The sequence below is a fragment of the Fundulus heteroclitus genome, chromosome 23, assembly GCF_011125445.2.
Source record: "Fundulus heteroclitus isolate FHET01 chromosome 23, MU-UCD_Fhet_4.1, whole genome shotgun sequence".
In the NCBI taxonomy this organism is placed as follows: domain Eukaryota; kingdom Metazoa; phylum Chordata; class Actinopteri; order Cyprinodontiformes; family Fundulidae; genus Fundulus; species Fundulus heteroclitus.
The window spans coordinates 25,144,261-25,162,211 of record NC_046383.1 but is presented as its reverse complement, the minus strand read 5'-3'; the positions used below and the strand labels follow the sequence as shown (position 1 = coordinate 25,162,211).

At 37.6% G+C, this 17,951-nt stretch overlaps 1 protein-coding gene across 1 annotated transcript in view; it reads right to left on the bottom strand.

Annotated features, from left to right (window-relative positions):
• Window positions 1–17,951, bottom strand: part of LOC105925698 (glutamate receptor, ionotropic, AMPA 3b) — an 84,370-nt gene that overhangs the window by 47,603 nt on the left and 18,816 nt on the right. Inside the window, exon 4 of the mRNA XM_036127696.1 lies at window positions 11,555–11,742. Within this exon, the coding sequence (XP_035983589.1) occupies window positions 11,555–11,742 (188 nt within the window). The remainder of the gene's footprint in view (window positions 1–11,554; window positions 11,743–17,951) is intronic.

Genomic DNA, 17,951 nt, shown 5'->3' with positions numbered 1-17,951 from the left:
TTTTTTAATTAAAATACATTTTCAGCCCCCTTTACTTTGATATATCCACAAACAATGCTTTAATAAATAAACTAATATCCTACACAATTGATTTCCAAGAGAAGTTACTTAATCAGTGAATAGAGTTAAGACGGTGCAATACATAAGTTAAAAGGAGCTGTTCTGTGAAGACCTCAGAGGTTTGTTTGAGAACAGTGAAACAGCATGACAAAGGCCAGGAAACACCCACATCTCTGGAGCAGCTACAGTGATCCACTGCTCAGGTGGGAGTATAAGTCATGCTTGCCACACTTTTTTTATAAAATACATTGAGGCTCCTGGTAGTAAAGTGAAAAGGTGTGAAGGAGATTCAGGGAAAGGTTTTTCAAGCCACTGTATATTTCTTTTGCATACCGGCTTAACTGCAATTTATTTTCGTATTGATGAGCAAATTTTCCCACTTAACATTAATGAAAGTGTTTAAAGCAATAGGTCTGACATCACCACATTAATTTCCATGTATACGGGTCTTGTGATTTTTCTCCCACTGGTTACTAAGCTGCGACTTGTTCCATAACCAAAGCATTTGATGCTACTCTTGGTTTTTCATTGGAAGGTAATTAAATATAATACACTGCATATGAAAGCTTAATTGTCTACACGATATTCAGATAACGTATGTGTATCAAGCAGGCCGCTTAGTGGCGTGATTACCAATATTGGCTTGTTTTGATCTCTGCTCTCCAGGTCTTAACTACCCTGATCCTGCTTTTGTTTTAGTAATCTGAAAGCACAATTGCTCTAAAAGGGGCACTCTGATACAAACACACTGAATTTAAAGTATGGTTTCTATTTGCATTCTCTAGTGTCCATAACATGCTATCCAGACTGCTGTGTCACGTTGCCCTGCAGCGAGCTACCAAAGTGAGGCTCTTGACACAGTTTGGGACAATAGGGTGAATCTGATCGTCGTAAGCCTTTGATGTAGAAGGACTTTCCTCTCTTCAGTCTCTATTTTTACTTCAAGGCTCTTGCAGAGGTGCTCTTGCTGGAGTACTCTAGTTTAATTTACAACCAGAGCTGGCTGTGGCTGAGATGCTTTTCTCTGGCTGCAGTGATTTATGCCCCTAAAGACAGTGGTAGAAGTGTTGGCCTTCCCCTCATTGTAGAACGTTTTAGATGCACATGACTTATATTCAGATAACATCGCTCCATTCCTTTGAGATACGTATAAGAGCAATTTGGTAAGTGATATTTTGAAGGGAAGAAATCGTTTGACACCGCGGCTCCTGTTTGTGTGCCGAAACTTTGAAATTCTAAGATAGGCTATCTTGTTTTTACAGAAAGCGATCGGGGTAATTTTTTCCACGCCTGATAAGGGGAAAATAAGGGTTCCTCGGGGTTACAGAGTTTATTAATTTTCACTGTTCCTTCACAGTCCTAGAAATATAATGAAATCTCATACAAGGTCTCAGACTCTCATTCGAATGTTGAGGCAGCAGGTCACTTTCCCTTTAATGATAACACTTTAATCCCATTTAATTCTATAATCATAGCGAATAAATGGTCCTCAACAGCCAAGGTTAGCGCAAGGGATTTGAAAGCACTGTACCTCCAGCTTTACATCCAGCATGAAGGACTTATCCAGAGCACTCCTCAAACAGACAAGAGGCAGATAAGATAGTGTTAGGTTTCAGAGATGCTTTTTCAAAAGAATCTTCATCTTTTCCTTTGGAGTCAAGATTTCTTTCTTAGTCTCCCATAGGGGACATTTGTGTAGGTAAAAGGGTCAATTTAAGACATAATTCACCGGTATGTAAAGAGTCAAAGTAAGGGGTTCATGTCTTTGAGAGATTTTATTTTTTTTCTGACTAAAATAGCGGGTTTAAGCAGTGATGCAGTTAGACCATATGCTGGAAAAGGTATCACTAGTTTCCTGTTCATTTGGTGTTAATATTCCTTTGTTCTGTAAAGCCATAGCAAAGAAAAAAACAATAATGTGCTCTTGCACTTGCCTTCAAAAAAGTGAGGTTAAAAATACTAGAAATTCATATAATTTTATAAATAACATGGAGTAATTCGGCAACCTCTGTGTTTCTAGGCAGATTGTGATACCATTAAGTGCTGTGATATTTGACAAACATTTAATGCTTTCAAAAACAGATCCTACCCAATATCATACCCAAGTACATTCAAATAAATTTTTAATTTTTATTTTCAATGTTTCATTTTAGCTAATTTCAGTCCTGCTATGCTGGCTACCGAGGGGTTTCTCATATTATTTCAAGGGGAGAGAGAGGCTTCCTATCCCTGGATGTAAGTTATATATCCTGGTTAGCTGTTTTTGATGCATGGCGATTTTAAGACAGTCAAAGCTTCAAATCGCAAAATTAAATGATTATCATTATCAGCTTTCCCAAGGTCTTAAAATGAAGTACAAATTAAAACCATTTGGTCTTCATGTTATCAAACTTTTGTTTTGTTTGTACATCAAACACACAAAGTCTTAATTCTAGCTGTATTTTAAAAAATTATATTAAAATTATATTGCAACCATTGTACTGCAAAGATGACTTTTTGGAGATATGTTTGTCTACGTGTAAGGATATGGCATCCAACAGCCACCAGCTCCCAATAGTGGCTAATTCAAAGTTGTCTTTTAGTTGGATGCCTGAAGGAATCAGAATGATGCATTTCACGTATTTATCATTTCACCCGATTGTCAGATTTCCTTTACTACCAACGCTGTAAGCTGAGGACAGTTTAAAGTTGCAGCCACAACAAAACAAGATTAACGTCTGAAGCAGTTTGATGAGCATCTATTTTGTCAAAAAGGTCAAAACATATGTCATCTACGACACCTCATAAAAGCACAAGAGTCTGAATGCTGGTGCGCATTATGTGCTCCAGCCACAGAATGTGACTGGTCCGTGAAATAATTTATTAAAGAGCAGATCTGTCACATTTCTCCACCACACCTGGAAAAATGCAAATGCTGGGTGCATACTCCGTGGAGAATGGGACAATGAAATGTTTTTTTTTTTTCATTTATTCATCAACCAAATCCTTCTAAATATCTCCAACAGTAAAAATCTTTTGCACAAACCTCTCTTGGGTTCTCCCAATATTGATTTCACTGTTTTGTAAAATGACACAAATTTCAAAAGCTATTTTCAAAATCTTTTATAACTGTAAATAGAAACAGATGTACTGTAATACACACGTAGGACATTTTGTGTTTGTTTGTGGGAAAGTCAAGATTTGACTAAGTTAAAAGCTGGAGAAATACTATTATTACTACTAAATTATAGAACAATTATAGTCCCAGGGAAAGCTGAGTTATGCTTCTGGGTTTTTGTTATGTGGCATGCGGCAAAAATGTAAATTGCTTTACAAGTAACATGTATTGACGTTATTATTATTATTATTATTATTATTATGAGATGGGCTGCACAGTGGCGCAGTGGGTAGCGCTGTTGCCTTGCAGCAAGAAGGTCCTGGGTTCAAGTACACCCTGGGTCTTTCTGCATGGAGTTTGCATGTTCTCCCTGTGCATGCGTGGGTTCTCTCCGGGTACTCCGGCTTCCTCCCACAGTCCAAAAACATGACTGTTAGGTTAATTGGCTTCTCCAAATTGTCCTTAGGTGTGATTGTGTGTGTGAATGGTTGTTTGTCCTGTTTGTCTCTCTCTGTTGCCCTGCGACAGACTGGCGACCTGTCCAGGGTGAACCCCGCCTCTCGCCCAGTGAACGCTGGAGATAGGCACCAGCAACCCCCGCGACCCCATGAGGGATAAAGCGGTTTGGAAAATGGATGGATGGATGGATTATTATTATGAGGTTCAGCATGTACTTCTGTATCCCCCCCATCTCCACCCAAACCTCTCCTGCCCTTGGGTTGGACTGGCAAGTCACTTTCATAGTAAATGCAAAATGACCTGGTTAAATACACAGAGTAGATCAGATTTTATCGTATTTGCAAAAATAAAAGGTTTATAACTTCTATCTATTCAGTGCATTTAGTTCAGATACTAACTTTGGTAATATTTAAAATTTTGTTGACCTTGTTTAGAAACCAAATATAATGCATTTCAGAACTGCGTGATTAAGGACTGCATCTGCAGCGTCGTGACAGTGGCATTTTTGATTTTGTGATTTTATTTCATGCACCGCGTCACATTCCAGCCCATTCCTTATGACCACACTAAAGCCTATTCTGACAAATCCCCAGAAGCAGCTATTTTCTTTACACTCTCTTTGAAAACCCAGTTCACTTCTTATTGTCTTTTTTTCCCCCGGCATTAAAATACAGCGTTGTAGCTGGCACAGAGCGCATTGCCTGCTTTTCTTTGAACAGCTTGCTCGCCCTGGGCTTGTCCTCAGTCTTTATTTTTTCTTCTTTTCTTTTCTTTTCTTTTCTTATTCTGCCGTTTTTACAGAAGTGACAAGCAGGTTGTTGCTTCTGAACCGTCTCCAGCACATCGGTCCCAGGAGAAAAGTGGGCCAGCAAGGAGCATCTAAACAGATATGAGAAATCTGATACATGCTTCAGATAGATGTGACAATATAGATGCTGAAACGCAGCTGCTAGCAAATATCATAGACCTAGAGTTGGGAACACATCCATCCATGACTGGGAACTATTATTACAACAATCGTCTTATCACTTCTTAACATAAAAAAATATTTCTTATTTACAATACTTTTTTTCCCCTTGAATGCCACATTCCCGTCACTGCATAATATCACTGACCTCTAAGAGTCAATAAACAGGTTTTGGGAAACGCGGCTATATAGGGGTAATTTATCTGTAGTGCAGTACTGATGGAGAAGTCCTATAGGTGATAAATCCTAAGTGGTTATTACAGCATAAAATGATAATGGCGCTGGTGTAGCTTTCTGCTCAGCATCCCAAAACACATTTACAGGGCAGCTCGTTCGGCTCTTAAAATGCGGCCTGACGCAGCAGTATGTAAATATGTGTCAGGGCGTGTTGTTACATCATGCCAAACGTAAAAACAGAGCCAATATAAATGACACCGAGCCGGATGTGCTCGGATTTTATCAGGGCCAATGTTTTGTGTACAGTGAGCCTGATGAGCCCTTCATCATCTTCGGAGCACAAACTAAAATAACTAATTCATTAGTTGATTGGCCCACCAGAAAATCAATGAGCCACAGTTTTAATAATTGCTTAATCATAGCCATTACATCAAAATGCCAGGATAACCGCTCGGCAGTTGTATGCTGGAGAACCGTTTTAGTTTATTTCTGTTGACTTGCATAAAACATGAAGAGTACTTTGTGATGAAATTCATTAAAGGCTGTTCTGGGTGCTCATTTGGCCAATAAGGCTCCAGATACATGTTATACGGATGCTATGGAGGAGCTAAAATGTTGCTTCGTATCTGTCGCTGGGCAGAATTGAGACGTTATTAACCAACATGTCTTCCCTTTAATACATTACTTAAAACGTGTGTCTAAATTAGTTTTTTAACGATAATTCAGTTAAATTGACGCGTGTCCCAATTTTAAAGGTGTTCCCTTAAGCTGCTCTAGTGTGATTTTATTCAGGATTGAGGAGAAAGTGTTGTAAGCCCGTTATAAGAGCAGTGGTAAGTGCTTGAAACAAACAAAATATCTGAATTGGCTAAGACTTAATGATTAGGTTCAATTTGGTCAACTTGGTGTTGTGTGAGTGAAATGAATGAAACTTTAAGTGGTTTACTTTTTATTTTTTTGAAAAGTGGCGCTTACTCCAATTTTTCCTTTTCAGAAAACATTCCCATCAGCTCGACGCTGCTGCTCTGGATGACCGAAACTGGCAGAATTAAAAATAAAAGCAGAAATAATTAAATGGCCCAATAAATAGATAATACACTTAAAATGTAGAGATTAATTAAGGAAAATATAAATAATGTTATTCTTATGAATAGATCTTGTTCAAAATATTGCATTTATTTACTTTACTTCATGTTTTGTAATTTAATTGAGCTCACTTTTTTTCTTTATTTATTTCCATGTTCTTTTTACATTTTTCTGTCTTTTTTTTCATTTCCTCATGCATTTCTGCCTCATTATACAAAAAAGGTGGGCTGCCCTTTGTTGGGTCATTCAAAGGAAGGTGCAGGATCCATGTGAAGATCCATTGTCTCTGTAATTACACTTCTAAACTATGGTGGCCCAGAAGGTTTTCCGGAATACAAAAGCCACAACACAACGAAAGCAATAACAAAATAGAAGTAAGCAATAAATTAGGGTAAAATCAGGGTAATTTCTCATCCGTACTTGTCTATACTTGTGTACTTGCATACTTGTGAAACTAATCCTAAGTACACTTCTAGACTGTTACGTTCAAAGATCCAGGATATGGTTTTGCTCTGCAGTGAGGATGCATCGATACATCCTTCTGCATACTTGGGACAACAAGTTATCCCATAATGCATTGCGCCAACAGCAGTGGCAAATGAAGACGGCGAGTGCAGTTTTAATTACATTAATCAGCTATAATTCTAAAACGGGTCATCATCTACTATTAGCCAGTTGAGGGAAAAAATAAGGTACAAGTAAATAGTCTTGCAAATGAAGCAGTCGTTCTAATTTATGTAGTGGACAATCCTGCTTCACTGGTAACAGAAGTCTTATAAAGCAATAAAAGGGGTAAACCACAATTATTTATGGACTTTTTTATGATCAAAACTGTGGCTTATTATTCTAAAAGGGTTTCAACTTACTGCTGACACTTCTTACTAATGAATTATGTATATTTGATATTTGTAGACTTTTTAAAATGTTATTATCCATTATAAATGTGAAAATAAAATACATTCCTGGGTAAAGCAGGAACATTGACTGAAACTTCAGGAGAGAGCTTAACTGAGCCAGTTGCAGGACTGCTGTATTACGTTGAACCCTCTGGGCCACCATGCTAATGCAGGAGTTATGCACAGTCAATCTGCACATGTATCCTGCACTTACTTTTTCGTTGACCAATAGTTGAGGAACTGACTCGACAAAGGACAACCCACCCAATTTCTATATTGACGTCAACGTAAAAAGGGAAAATGTAAAAATGTTAAAAAAAAAAGAAAATTAAACAAGCTTAGAAATAAAAAGACATACATGAAAAACAAGGGACGAAAATTAACGACAGGAATAAAAGAGAAATAAATTCATCAAGAACCAAAAAAAAAAAAAAACATGACAATACATAAACAGTAAAATTGAAATCCACAAAAATGCGTTTGAAACAAATAGAGAAAAACATGTGAAGGTTGAAGTAAAGTAAATAAATTAGGTATTTTAAACAGAGACATAGACTATTAATAAAGATAAAATTAGTTCTCATTTTTAAATTAATATGGACATTTTAAGTGTACTGGCTTGTGTGATTTTATTTTTAACTCTGTCAGTTTTTGTCCTCCATAGTACCAGTCTGTGACACACTCAGGGTGATATTAGATATTAGTTTCCTGCCACACACTGCACTGTTTCCACTTGAAAAGTGAAAACTTTTCATAACTTTCCTTTACTCTGAGCTGTAGATTTCTGCAGCTCCTCTAGAGTTTTGGGGTAAAACTGTGGATTTCACTTTATAAAGATCTCAAAAGTTGTAACAATATTTGTCAATTTAAGCATATATAAACAAAGTATATTTAGTCGGTGTTAATATAAAGAGGTTCATCTTAGTTTTTTCCATATAATTATTGGGTTAATATGTGTATGCATATGTGCAGTATATATATATATATATATATATATATATATATATATATATATATATATATATATATATATATATATATATATATATATAATTTGCCAAGGAGTAATAAATAAATAAATCTGAAAAAATGCCGACTTAATGCTCTCTTTGCCTACCCTGTTAGTTTAGGTGGTAATGTTTGCAGTTGCACCAGATTCTTTCTGTTTTCAAGTGATGGACCGAACAAGTGCTCTGTGTGATGGTCAAAGCTTGAAACGTTGTTTTATAACCTAACTCTGCTTAAAAATTTATCAATGGCATGTTTGCTGTTTTCCTTGGTGTTCGAGTTTTCACATATTCACTAACATTCTTTAACAGACATTTAATTACACACAAGTGGATTATTATTTTTAATAACTCTTGACTTCTGAAGACAGATAGTTGTGCCGTAAGTCATTTAGAGGCATCAGAGTAAAGGTAGCCGAGCACAAGTAGACACCAATTTTAAAATGCTTGGTTTTCTTCCACTCCGGCCCCTGTTGCCTTTTTGGCAGGACACTAAGATTCAAAAAATGCAGCATTTCAATCACTGGATAAACTGCTGCTCAGTCACGGGCAGCACAGAGGGTTTTTTCTGCTACGCAACAATTGTATCAAATTTTGCAAGCTCAAACTTGCCTATTCAACATATCCCCACATTCCACAAGCTTCAGCAGCTTGTATAAAGACATTCATTCGGCAGGGGGATTACTTACAATTAAATCATAAAACTAAGCCACTGAGAAGATTCTCTTTTCGCTCAGCAGTCGGTCTGCTGAATCCGCGCCGCTTTATGATTCCCTCTCCACGGGCAATGACCTTCACGGAAGAAAGCGACCAGTCAGCGCTACGACACACGGACACTGGCCTCAACTGTTTAAACCCCTCTCACCAGTCGGCCACAGATGTATCTGTATCTGTCTGCAATCGCTTCTTAATAGAGCCACACCAGCAGGTAGAAGCCACAGGTTGCCACAAAGCTGACAGTGGGTGCCATTTTTGGTGTGATTTTCCCTAATGGGACACAGTCCATTCCTGACTCAGAGTATAATGGCGTGGCCCAATAGGGGGCAGCTACAGAGAGAAGTCCAGCAGCTTCCCTGAATGCCTGTGACTCATTTATATTGGCAGAGCTGGACGGATTATTCCAATTAGCTCCAAAAAAGGGTGGTGGGGGGGGGGGGAGGCTGAGGTTGTTGCAAGAGACAAAACCAAGCAGCTGCTTTGAAGGTTAGCTGCTGCCGTAAGAGTGTTATTTTAGCTCAGCGTGCTAAAACACACTTTAGAGAGGGAAAATGTGTCATGACAATGGTTGGAAAAGTGAACGGCGTTATTCACTGTAACATTATTGAGCAGACATAGACTGAAACAAGAGCGCATCAGACAGATTATTGTCCGGCATCGTAACGGTTTGCATGGAAGAAGCAGTCATTACCGTTAATAAGCATCACGTATGATTTCTAATGAATGTTCTAATTTTGCCTTAAAAGCCGATGCTTGTTGTTAACACAAAGTGCAAGAAGAATCAGTCTGTTCCCTGGGTTGTTAGTGGAAGGAAATTTGCGGCTCGAGAATTAAATTAGACACAGCAAATTAAAACTATCAGCGGTTCTTTCTTCAACGGTGGCTCTGGGATCAAATTAGATTCATAAGAAACAAGTGAAAATAATGGTTGTTGAGGGGATATTGCGAGGTAAAGAGAAGCCAATATCTAAATGAATGTTAACCCGCAGAATCCAATTCTGGAGCTGATTGCCTCCTAAGCCAGCAGAAGCAAGCTAGGGCGAAGGGTGGCAAACAGATGAGATGCAAGAAATAATAGCCACTCATCTATTCATGGTAATTGTGTTTCCCTGTACGACAAGGACTGGTGGACCTTTCATTTGCTCCTCCGGCAATCGACGTGATCAAGGAACGAGTGGGTTTCAGGTTGTTAGAGAAGGATTAAACAAGGCTGTATCATCTGTGGTCTCTCCAAATGGCCCCTCACACTGAGACCTCTAAAGATCAGGCTCTTGGGTTTCTATCGGTCAAGCAACACCAGCCTGACCTCCAGCAGGTTGAATTAGTGTATCTAATCTGTATAATCTAAAATTATATTGAGAGCAAACCTCCTGGAAAACATATGAAATTCCCAACAAAACTACTGTTTTTCTGGCAAGGTCCGCAGTTGCTTGCCAACCTCATCTTATATTGTGTTTTTCGTGTTTTTATCAAACATGATTCAACACAAAAACCCGAGGGGTTTACAAACTCCTGGTCATTACTTTTAGCTGCTTCTGTGTTTAGGCTCCATTGAGTCAAACAATGAGATCATTAGCAAGACTCTACACAACCTGACGGCATGCTGAGGAGGCGATTGAGCTTTTGGATTCAGGTGTGTTGGACCAGGGACACATCTAAAAGCCAAGGGATACTGGCCCTTAAGGACTGGAGTTTGAAATCACCATATTAAACCAAAACCCAAAATACTTTGGGAACACACGGTCCAGTCCAAGTATTCTTCCCACAGGGATGTGTGGGGAAAAAAATGTCATTGTCCTCGTTAGGTATGGAGGAGGATCTGTGATGCTGTGGGTCAGATTCTCTCACAAAGGCTCTTTAAAGCTGACCAATTGTCTTTGGTAATATGCAGCACCCACCAGATAACTGGAAACAGGTCCGCAGTGGGTCGTTCAGCAGCAAAATGATCCTTTTTCTACAACAAAATAAACAGAAAGGGTCTACCAGCTTGACTACATTTTCAAGTACAATTAGTGCTGGTGTGACAAACAAACATACAAAAAAAAAAAAAAAAACATCTCTGTGATTTAAACCCAATTAGTGACCAAAACTCCAACAAACAAATGCAGCGGTACAGAAAGTCCACATGATACTTTTTATTATTTTTTGGTAACAACTTTGTCTTTTTATCCCACAACCAAGCTTGTGGTTCTGTATTTTTTTTTTATTTTATATTACTCCACAGACTATACCAAGGTGACTCTGCTCCAACAGCTAGAAGCGGCATGATGGCCAACAAAACCAATAATGACTACGCCTTGATCCAAAATTATTTAGCATTTCAAACAGCACTGGCCTGAATTCATAAAGCCGAACACCATGTCTGGCTGGAAAACCGGGTCCTCAGATCGTAAACGCATTACACCGGTCACTGATCACACCCATTCAAGGTGAAAATTGTTGAGTCAGTATTTTTGGTGCGTCTCAATTGTCAAGATTTATTTTTGCTTCACTGCTGTATGCAGAAGGCATTTGATCGAGTCTGGTGACAAGAGGAATCAATTTATCAAATAAGTTTAGCTGTGACTTTCAGCTCATAACTAAAGCTCAAAATGCTTAATCTGTAAAAGACCTGAGACGGCAGGTACCTCAGGTTGACTCAACCCTGTAATATTAAATTCCAGCAATGAAGTATGTTCACCATGAAAGACTCAATAATTGTGTAAAAAGTTTGCAGATGTCATGTTCATTCAACAAGGAGTGTTTTCTTTTAGTGGATATGACTGAGAAACAAGTCACCCCTTTGCAACAAATTGCTCAAGCCACATTAATTGTTTTGTTAATAATAATAGACTTTTTCATCTTTAAATCAGTAATGTCCAGTGTACGAGATCACTCCTACCAATTTAAATAAATGTAGCTTTTTGAAATACAGTGTTACCAAATGAAATTTCATCATGTGTGAACATATGAAGACATTACAGGGTTCTGGATCCTTGGTCCTTTGCAAGAAGGATTGGCGGCAGTAGTCTGACATTTGCCGTGTGCAGGTATTAAGGTGCGTCGGCAACAATAAATGCCTGACCTGAATCTAAAGTGCGCGACCCACCTGTTCCAATATAGTATTGATCCGGTCCACCTCGCAGTCGATCACATAGCGCTTCTCCTGCCTCCTGTCCATCTCCTCGATGATGCGCTTGAACTCTGCTGCATCCGTGGTGCTGCTGACAGAGCGGGCAGTCACCTGCCAGTTGTTGGCCACTGCCGCCTCCATGATGGCCTGCAGGATGGAAAAACCTGGAGAGAAAGGGAGAATGAGTCAGAGGATTGAAAAAAAAAATAACACAGGCTGGGTCAAAGAAATAATTATGCGAGGGCAGCCTGACTTCTGAAATATTCTGGTGGGTAATAGAGGTTAAAAGGCCATCTCATTAAAATGGAAGTATTTGAACATCTGCAAAGCCAAAATATTGTCTATTGTTCAAAGAAATGTGTGTGCAAACTGTAGGATTATTTTTATTTTTATACTAAAAATGGATCCCCACATTATTAAAAGATCAGCAAGTGATTTTATTGCACTTGACATTCATTAAATGATGGCATTTAGCTCAGCCACATGTTGACTTTGACTGTGCTCTGAAACACGCTGCGTCCCTCGTCTCCTTGGAGGATTGTGCTAGAGCATTTAAAGATAAAAACAATAAAAGATCCATTCAGGCGAGAGTTAAAGAGAGAGAGACCATTATGCTATGAGAAGAATGGGGAACGAGCCCTTCTAATGATTAATTCACACGTGAAATATTTTCATTTAACAGTGTGCTCTGAAACACTGTGGTCAAATCACACACCACAGAATGAATAATGTAGACCTAATTCGGGGGGGATGAATTGCATGTAGCACAAGCTGAAATAAAAATCGCTTAACTCATATCCAGTGTTGAACAAGTGACAATGAACATGAAGGTTATTCATGAAAATCAAACACACTGCTGGTAATTCATTAAAAACCAAGGACAATGAATTTGCAAATTGAATGTCAAATAAGCCTCTTTTCTGCAGCTCGGTTCATTTTTCATTGTCTGACATTTTGGTAACTGTTACAGGAAGATGGGTGGAAAACTATTCTGGAACAATACCAAATTCTTGCAGACATATATAGATTTTATATTGTGATTTATATGGCTAGGTGAAAGACAATATTATGCAAATTTCCTGACACACGGCAGGAAATCTGCAAGGCAGGGGACAAAGCTAACATTTGTCTTTTTTTTTACTACTGCAAGCACTTTCTCTGGGCAACCTTATCTCTAAATCCAAAGGGAAAAAAGAAAGAAAAAATAGAAATAGTTTTCCTGTCTAGTCCATTTTATCTTTGTGGTTGAGAAGGTTTTGGTTTCTGAATGCTATGAGCCTCCTGCCTGTTATGTGTCTGTGGTTTCCCACACAGTCACATCGCAACCACATGACCTTTTGCACAATAAATAAGTGGAGGCTGACACCATATCATCTGTCCAAAGCTAAAGGGTCCTGCTGCCTGGAGACTGTGGACTACCATATCTGTTAGTTTTCACAATACATCTATTAGCAGCTAGCCAGTACTTGTTGCACAACACATTCCTGTGCTACTCTATGCTGATGACGTGCTAAAGAAATATATGTTTTTAGTGGTCAACCGGAGAATTATGGAGGCAATGACATTTAAGCATCTCTGTTCAAGGGTGTTCAGGGATCAATTTGGATATCTAACAAAACAAAACAATTAATTTCCTTGCCTCCAATTGAGTACATGTTTAGCAAGTAAACTTAGAAGTATTATATTGTCAGTCCACTCCGCTAAAGGCTGGTTTTGTATATGAAAAATTGAAGCAAACAGTTTCTAACTTTGTCAAACTAAGAAATTCCTTGTAAAGGGAGACTTGTTTTTTGTTTGGGTGCCCATATTTATCTAAAAAAAAAGTAGTCCCACAGAGGGGAAATTACTCTCTGCATTTAACCCATCTCTGCATTTAACCCACACAGGGAACAATCTGTGGTCAATGGTCTTGTTCAGGGACCAAAAGTGACAAACCCAGTATTGAACCTCCAACCTTTGGGTTGCCCAGTTCTCTAACCACCCTAGTGGCCACCGCTCCCTGTGGGAGTGGAGACACTAGTGGTTAGAGCACAAGAAACACCACTCTCAAAGAGCTCAATGTTTGGGTATGGATTTTACCTTAAATATCTGAAAACCCCGAAAAATGGCCTTTGGTCAGTCCGCCTGTAGTTAATACTCCGATTTTGTACCTACTTTGGACTGCAAAAGTATTTGCACCCTCTAGCATTTTTCATGATTTGTTGTCTCACATGAAATTAATGTGGATTGTTTTAGAATTTACACCATTTTAGCCACAGACTATGCCTAAAATTAGAAAACAGGATACAAACATGATAAATAAAGAGTACATTTCAGTGTGAAGGTCCGTTCATCCCCCCACCCCCAAATTAAGTACTAAGTACTAGAGCCACCTCTTGCGGGAATTCCAGCTGCAAGTGGCCTTGGGTAAGTCTCAATGAGCTCGCCACATCTTTTCACTGTGATTGTTGTCCATTACAAAACTGCTCCAATTTATGTTGGATTGTTTTCACTTATGAACAGTGGCCAAAAAGTTCAGTCTTATTTTTATCTGAGCAGAGCTCCTTCCCCCAGACATTTGGGGAATTGCTGATATGTCTTTAGGCAAACTCAAAACCAATTTTCAGTTTTTATGATGATTTTATTCCCTTTGTGTGTGTGTGCATGTGTGTGTGTCTATAATTCACCTACTAGGACTACTTTGTGCGGATTCAACACATGAACACATAGAAAAAGATTTTAATGCTTAAATTGCAGATTGGGATGTAGAAGGTATAAAGCCAAGAGCAGTGAATACTTTTGTACGGCACTTTATGTGTTGCCATTTTGTCCCTTCCAACTTTCATTCAGAACTGGTAAATAGTTATATTTAATATATTAGAACTGAAAAGTTAATTTATCTCTGTAACTCAATTCACTAAGTGAAACACATTATATAAATTAATGACACAGACACAGATGTTTTCAAACCTTCATGTCTATTCATTGTTGATTTTCCACTTACAGCTAATGAAACACAACACTTATGATTTGAATATTACAGACCGATGGACAAAATATACAGAAATGTGGTCTAATAAATTATTTGTTTAATAGTTACTTAAAGTTTATTTTCATACTTTTAATCTGACGAGGCTCATCAGAACTCATTTTATAATTTATTAAACATGACATTGTAGTTTATTTTCCTAAATTATTGATATGAATGGTTATCAAATAACATTATTTTATAGAATGTTATTATTATTATGTTATTTTCTAAATAGACAGTGCTTACACTATACTTCAGTAAATTGTTCATATTTTTCCTGTTTTAACCAATTGATTATCACACTGATCGAAGACCATTCCTACTCATAGATATTTATTGCAGTGGCAAAAAAAACCAACAACAACAAAAAAATTCCTTACAGTAGACTATGAACGAAATACAGAGAACTATTATGAAAATGTTTGCAGTCTGTGAGACCCTGTGAGGCAAATATTTTTTCATGGTCAGCTTGAAATGTCCTGTGACAGATGGTTCCATTTCATACTTTTACTGATACAAAATGACCAAAACTGCACAAGTACAACATGGCGAAGCAGCAACCTGACCGGAACTACCTGAAAGCTGGTTCTAAGTTAGATGTAGGTAAAGGAACAGGAAAAAATGCAACATGTTGCTCTCCTGTCTTTACCACCACATCACAAAAATAATATTTATCTCCACATTTACAGTGTAACCTACTGTCTCTTTCTGTGGACAATGACTGAAACAGCAGTAAACAAAATCTGCAGTCAATAAGTATATTGTCTTAAAGGAACTGTACCTGAATTTATTTTTGTCGGGTCAAGAAAACATTATTTGATAACATTTGACTAATTGATGCACAGTTGAGTCCAGGCTTTTTCTAGTAGGAATAAGCAGCAAAATGGGAACAACTGGGATCACTTTTCTCTGCCAATGGCAAAATGAGGTGCGGAGCTGTGACTACGCAGTATCACCTCTGACACGGGCACGACAGAGAATATAAACAGAATAGCACAGCAAGCATGTAAGTATTGACCATTCACAAAGGAATATAATTTATCTGAGACATAGCCATTTATGCCAAATGAATTGAAGAAGATTATTTTAATGAAGCCTTGTTTCCTCCAGAGGATTGTGCATAAGCTTGAGACCGTGTTTAGTCTTGCGCATGTCGAGGGTTTATCATGGGAAAAAAAAAATGCTGTGGGTGGGGCTTACAGTTCAAACTAAACTGTTCTCCTCAAGGTTCGAATTTGTGCAGAATCAGATACAGTTCCTTTAAAGCAGCACATTCTGTTTTCTGTTGTTTCATCTCAAGAATGCAACTCTTGAAGATAGGTTAACTTTGTTAGTAAAACCAGTCCTCAATCTTGCTCAGGCAAAGTGAGGGCAGGAGTGACTGAGGGCAACAAGAGTTTTGTGTACGGTGAGCGCCCCTCCATCCAAGACAAAATTATTAATTCAAAACCAAAAGAAGGCAATTATTATTTATGATGCACAAATTATTACAAATAATTTGTGCATCTGTACCTAGCTTACTAGTTAGGATAATTAACATCCTAACAGGTAAGCTAGGTATCAGCTAAAAAGAGGCCATTTTTACTAACGGTAGCTGTAGCTCGCTGTAGCCAAACATCTACATAACTCAGACATGACTTCTTCCTTAACACAATGAGATTAGTGTTTTTTTAGCTGCGCGGAGTTCACTTTGAGAAACAGTTTTCTTTCTCTGTTTTGTGTCTTCCGCTTTAGACGGGGAAATTAATATTTAGACTGTGGAGCAAGAACAATGCGTGCCTGGCAAAAATACAGCTCAAACTGCTCAAACCTTCTGCATATAATGGTGCCATTCCTGCTATTCAATTTGTGAATGAGATGCTGCAATTCGGTGTTGCAGTATATTAGTAAATTCAAGGCTTCGGTTTTGATAAAGTGGAACACTAGTAACTTAGTACTGACCATTTCTTGCTGATTTTCTAACTTTATTTTGCCAATTAATTTTGATCATGTGCTGAAAAGGTTATTGATTACTGAGAGGAAATCATAGAGTGTAACACATTCTTGTGCCATAAGATATCAAAATATTATTACTATGCAATATTTCTCCTCAAACAGAAATCTGTTGAGCAACTTCCAACTGGTGTCAGAATATAACTGACTGGTGAGGTGATTGTCTGGTGAAGTGAGCCCAAGAAATGCATTTATGGGCTTTAACCTTTTTACCTTGTATTGACATGTGAGCGTTATTATGAGTTGAGAAAGGGAGATAGTACTTTACTTACTCTGTCCTACAGACAGAGCTGGCAAAGAGAAAGTATAACAAGCACTGCACATTGGGCCGGATAGCTCCACTTGATTACAAAAGCACTGATGAAGCCTGTACCTCTTTACGTAATTTATCTGGCAGCAAAAACGAACAGTAATGATATATGAATGAGATATGAATAATTATTAAGCAGCTTTTTAAGAAATCCTGACTGCAGTTGATCATCTCCAGTTGAATGGATGAATGGTATTCATTTCAGATCCATACATAAATACTTCTCTGAAGAATAGTCAAAGCTACTTCAGACAAAACATTTTACAATCAGTAGGCGAAGAAGGAATGGGCTGAAACACACGGCTTGTTAATGCCCATCCCACAAAAAATAAGAATAACCAAGAATATAATTACTAAGAAAAATAAATATTATAATTATTTAATGAACTTATAATCCTTAATTATATTACCTTTAAATCAGCTTGCATTTATTATTTTGCTTATAAACATTTCCTTAAAGCATGACAGAGACCTACATAGTTTCAAATCATCATGAAGGCCATTCCACAACTTAACACAGAAAACTGAAACACATCTGTTCTTACATTGCATGTTTCAAAAATAAGTCTTCTTCTTAAATTAGATTGTCCTTTTCTTAATTTGAACAGATGTTGAATACAAATAGGACTATTTGCTATTCAAAAAAGTGTTTTACAAATAATTCATTAGTTGGTTCTTGATATTCAACATTATTTATTATTCTTATGGCTCTTTTCTTTAGTTTTAAATATATATCCCCATAGTTCAGCACAATATGACAGACATGGTGATACAAATGCACAGTATAACACTATATGCAAACATTTCCTATTTAACAAACCTTTCACCTTGTAAAGCACAGCAATTTATTTGGATAATTTATGTTTAATGTATTCAATGTGTAATGTCCAATAAAGTTTATAATCTATACTATCCCATAAACATCTCATTAACGCTTTCATTTCAACACCATTTAAATTTAATCTTATATTACAATTAACCCCATTACCATCAAAACCATGAATTTAGCCTTCTTTTCATTTTGTAATAACTTACTGAAATCAAACCATTTTTTTAACAAA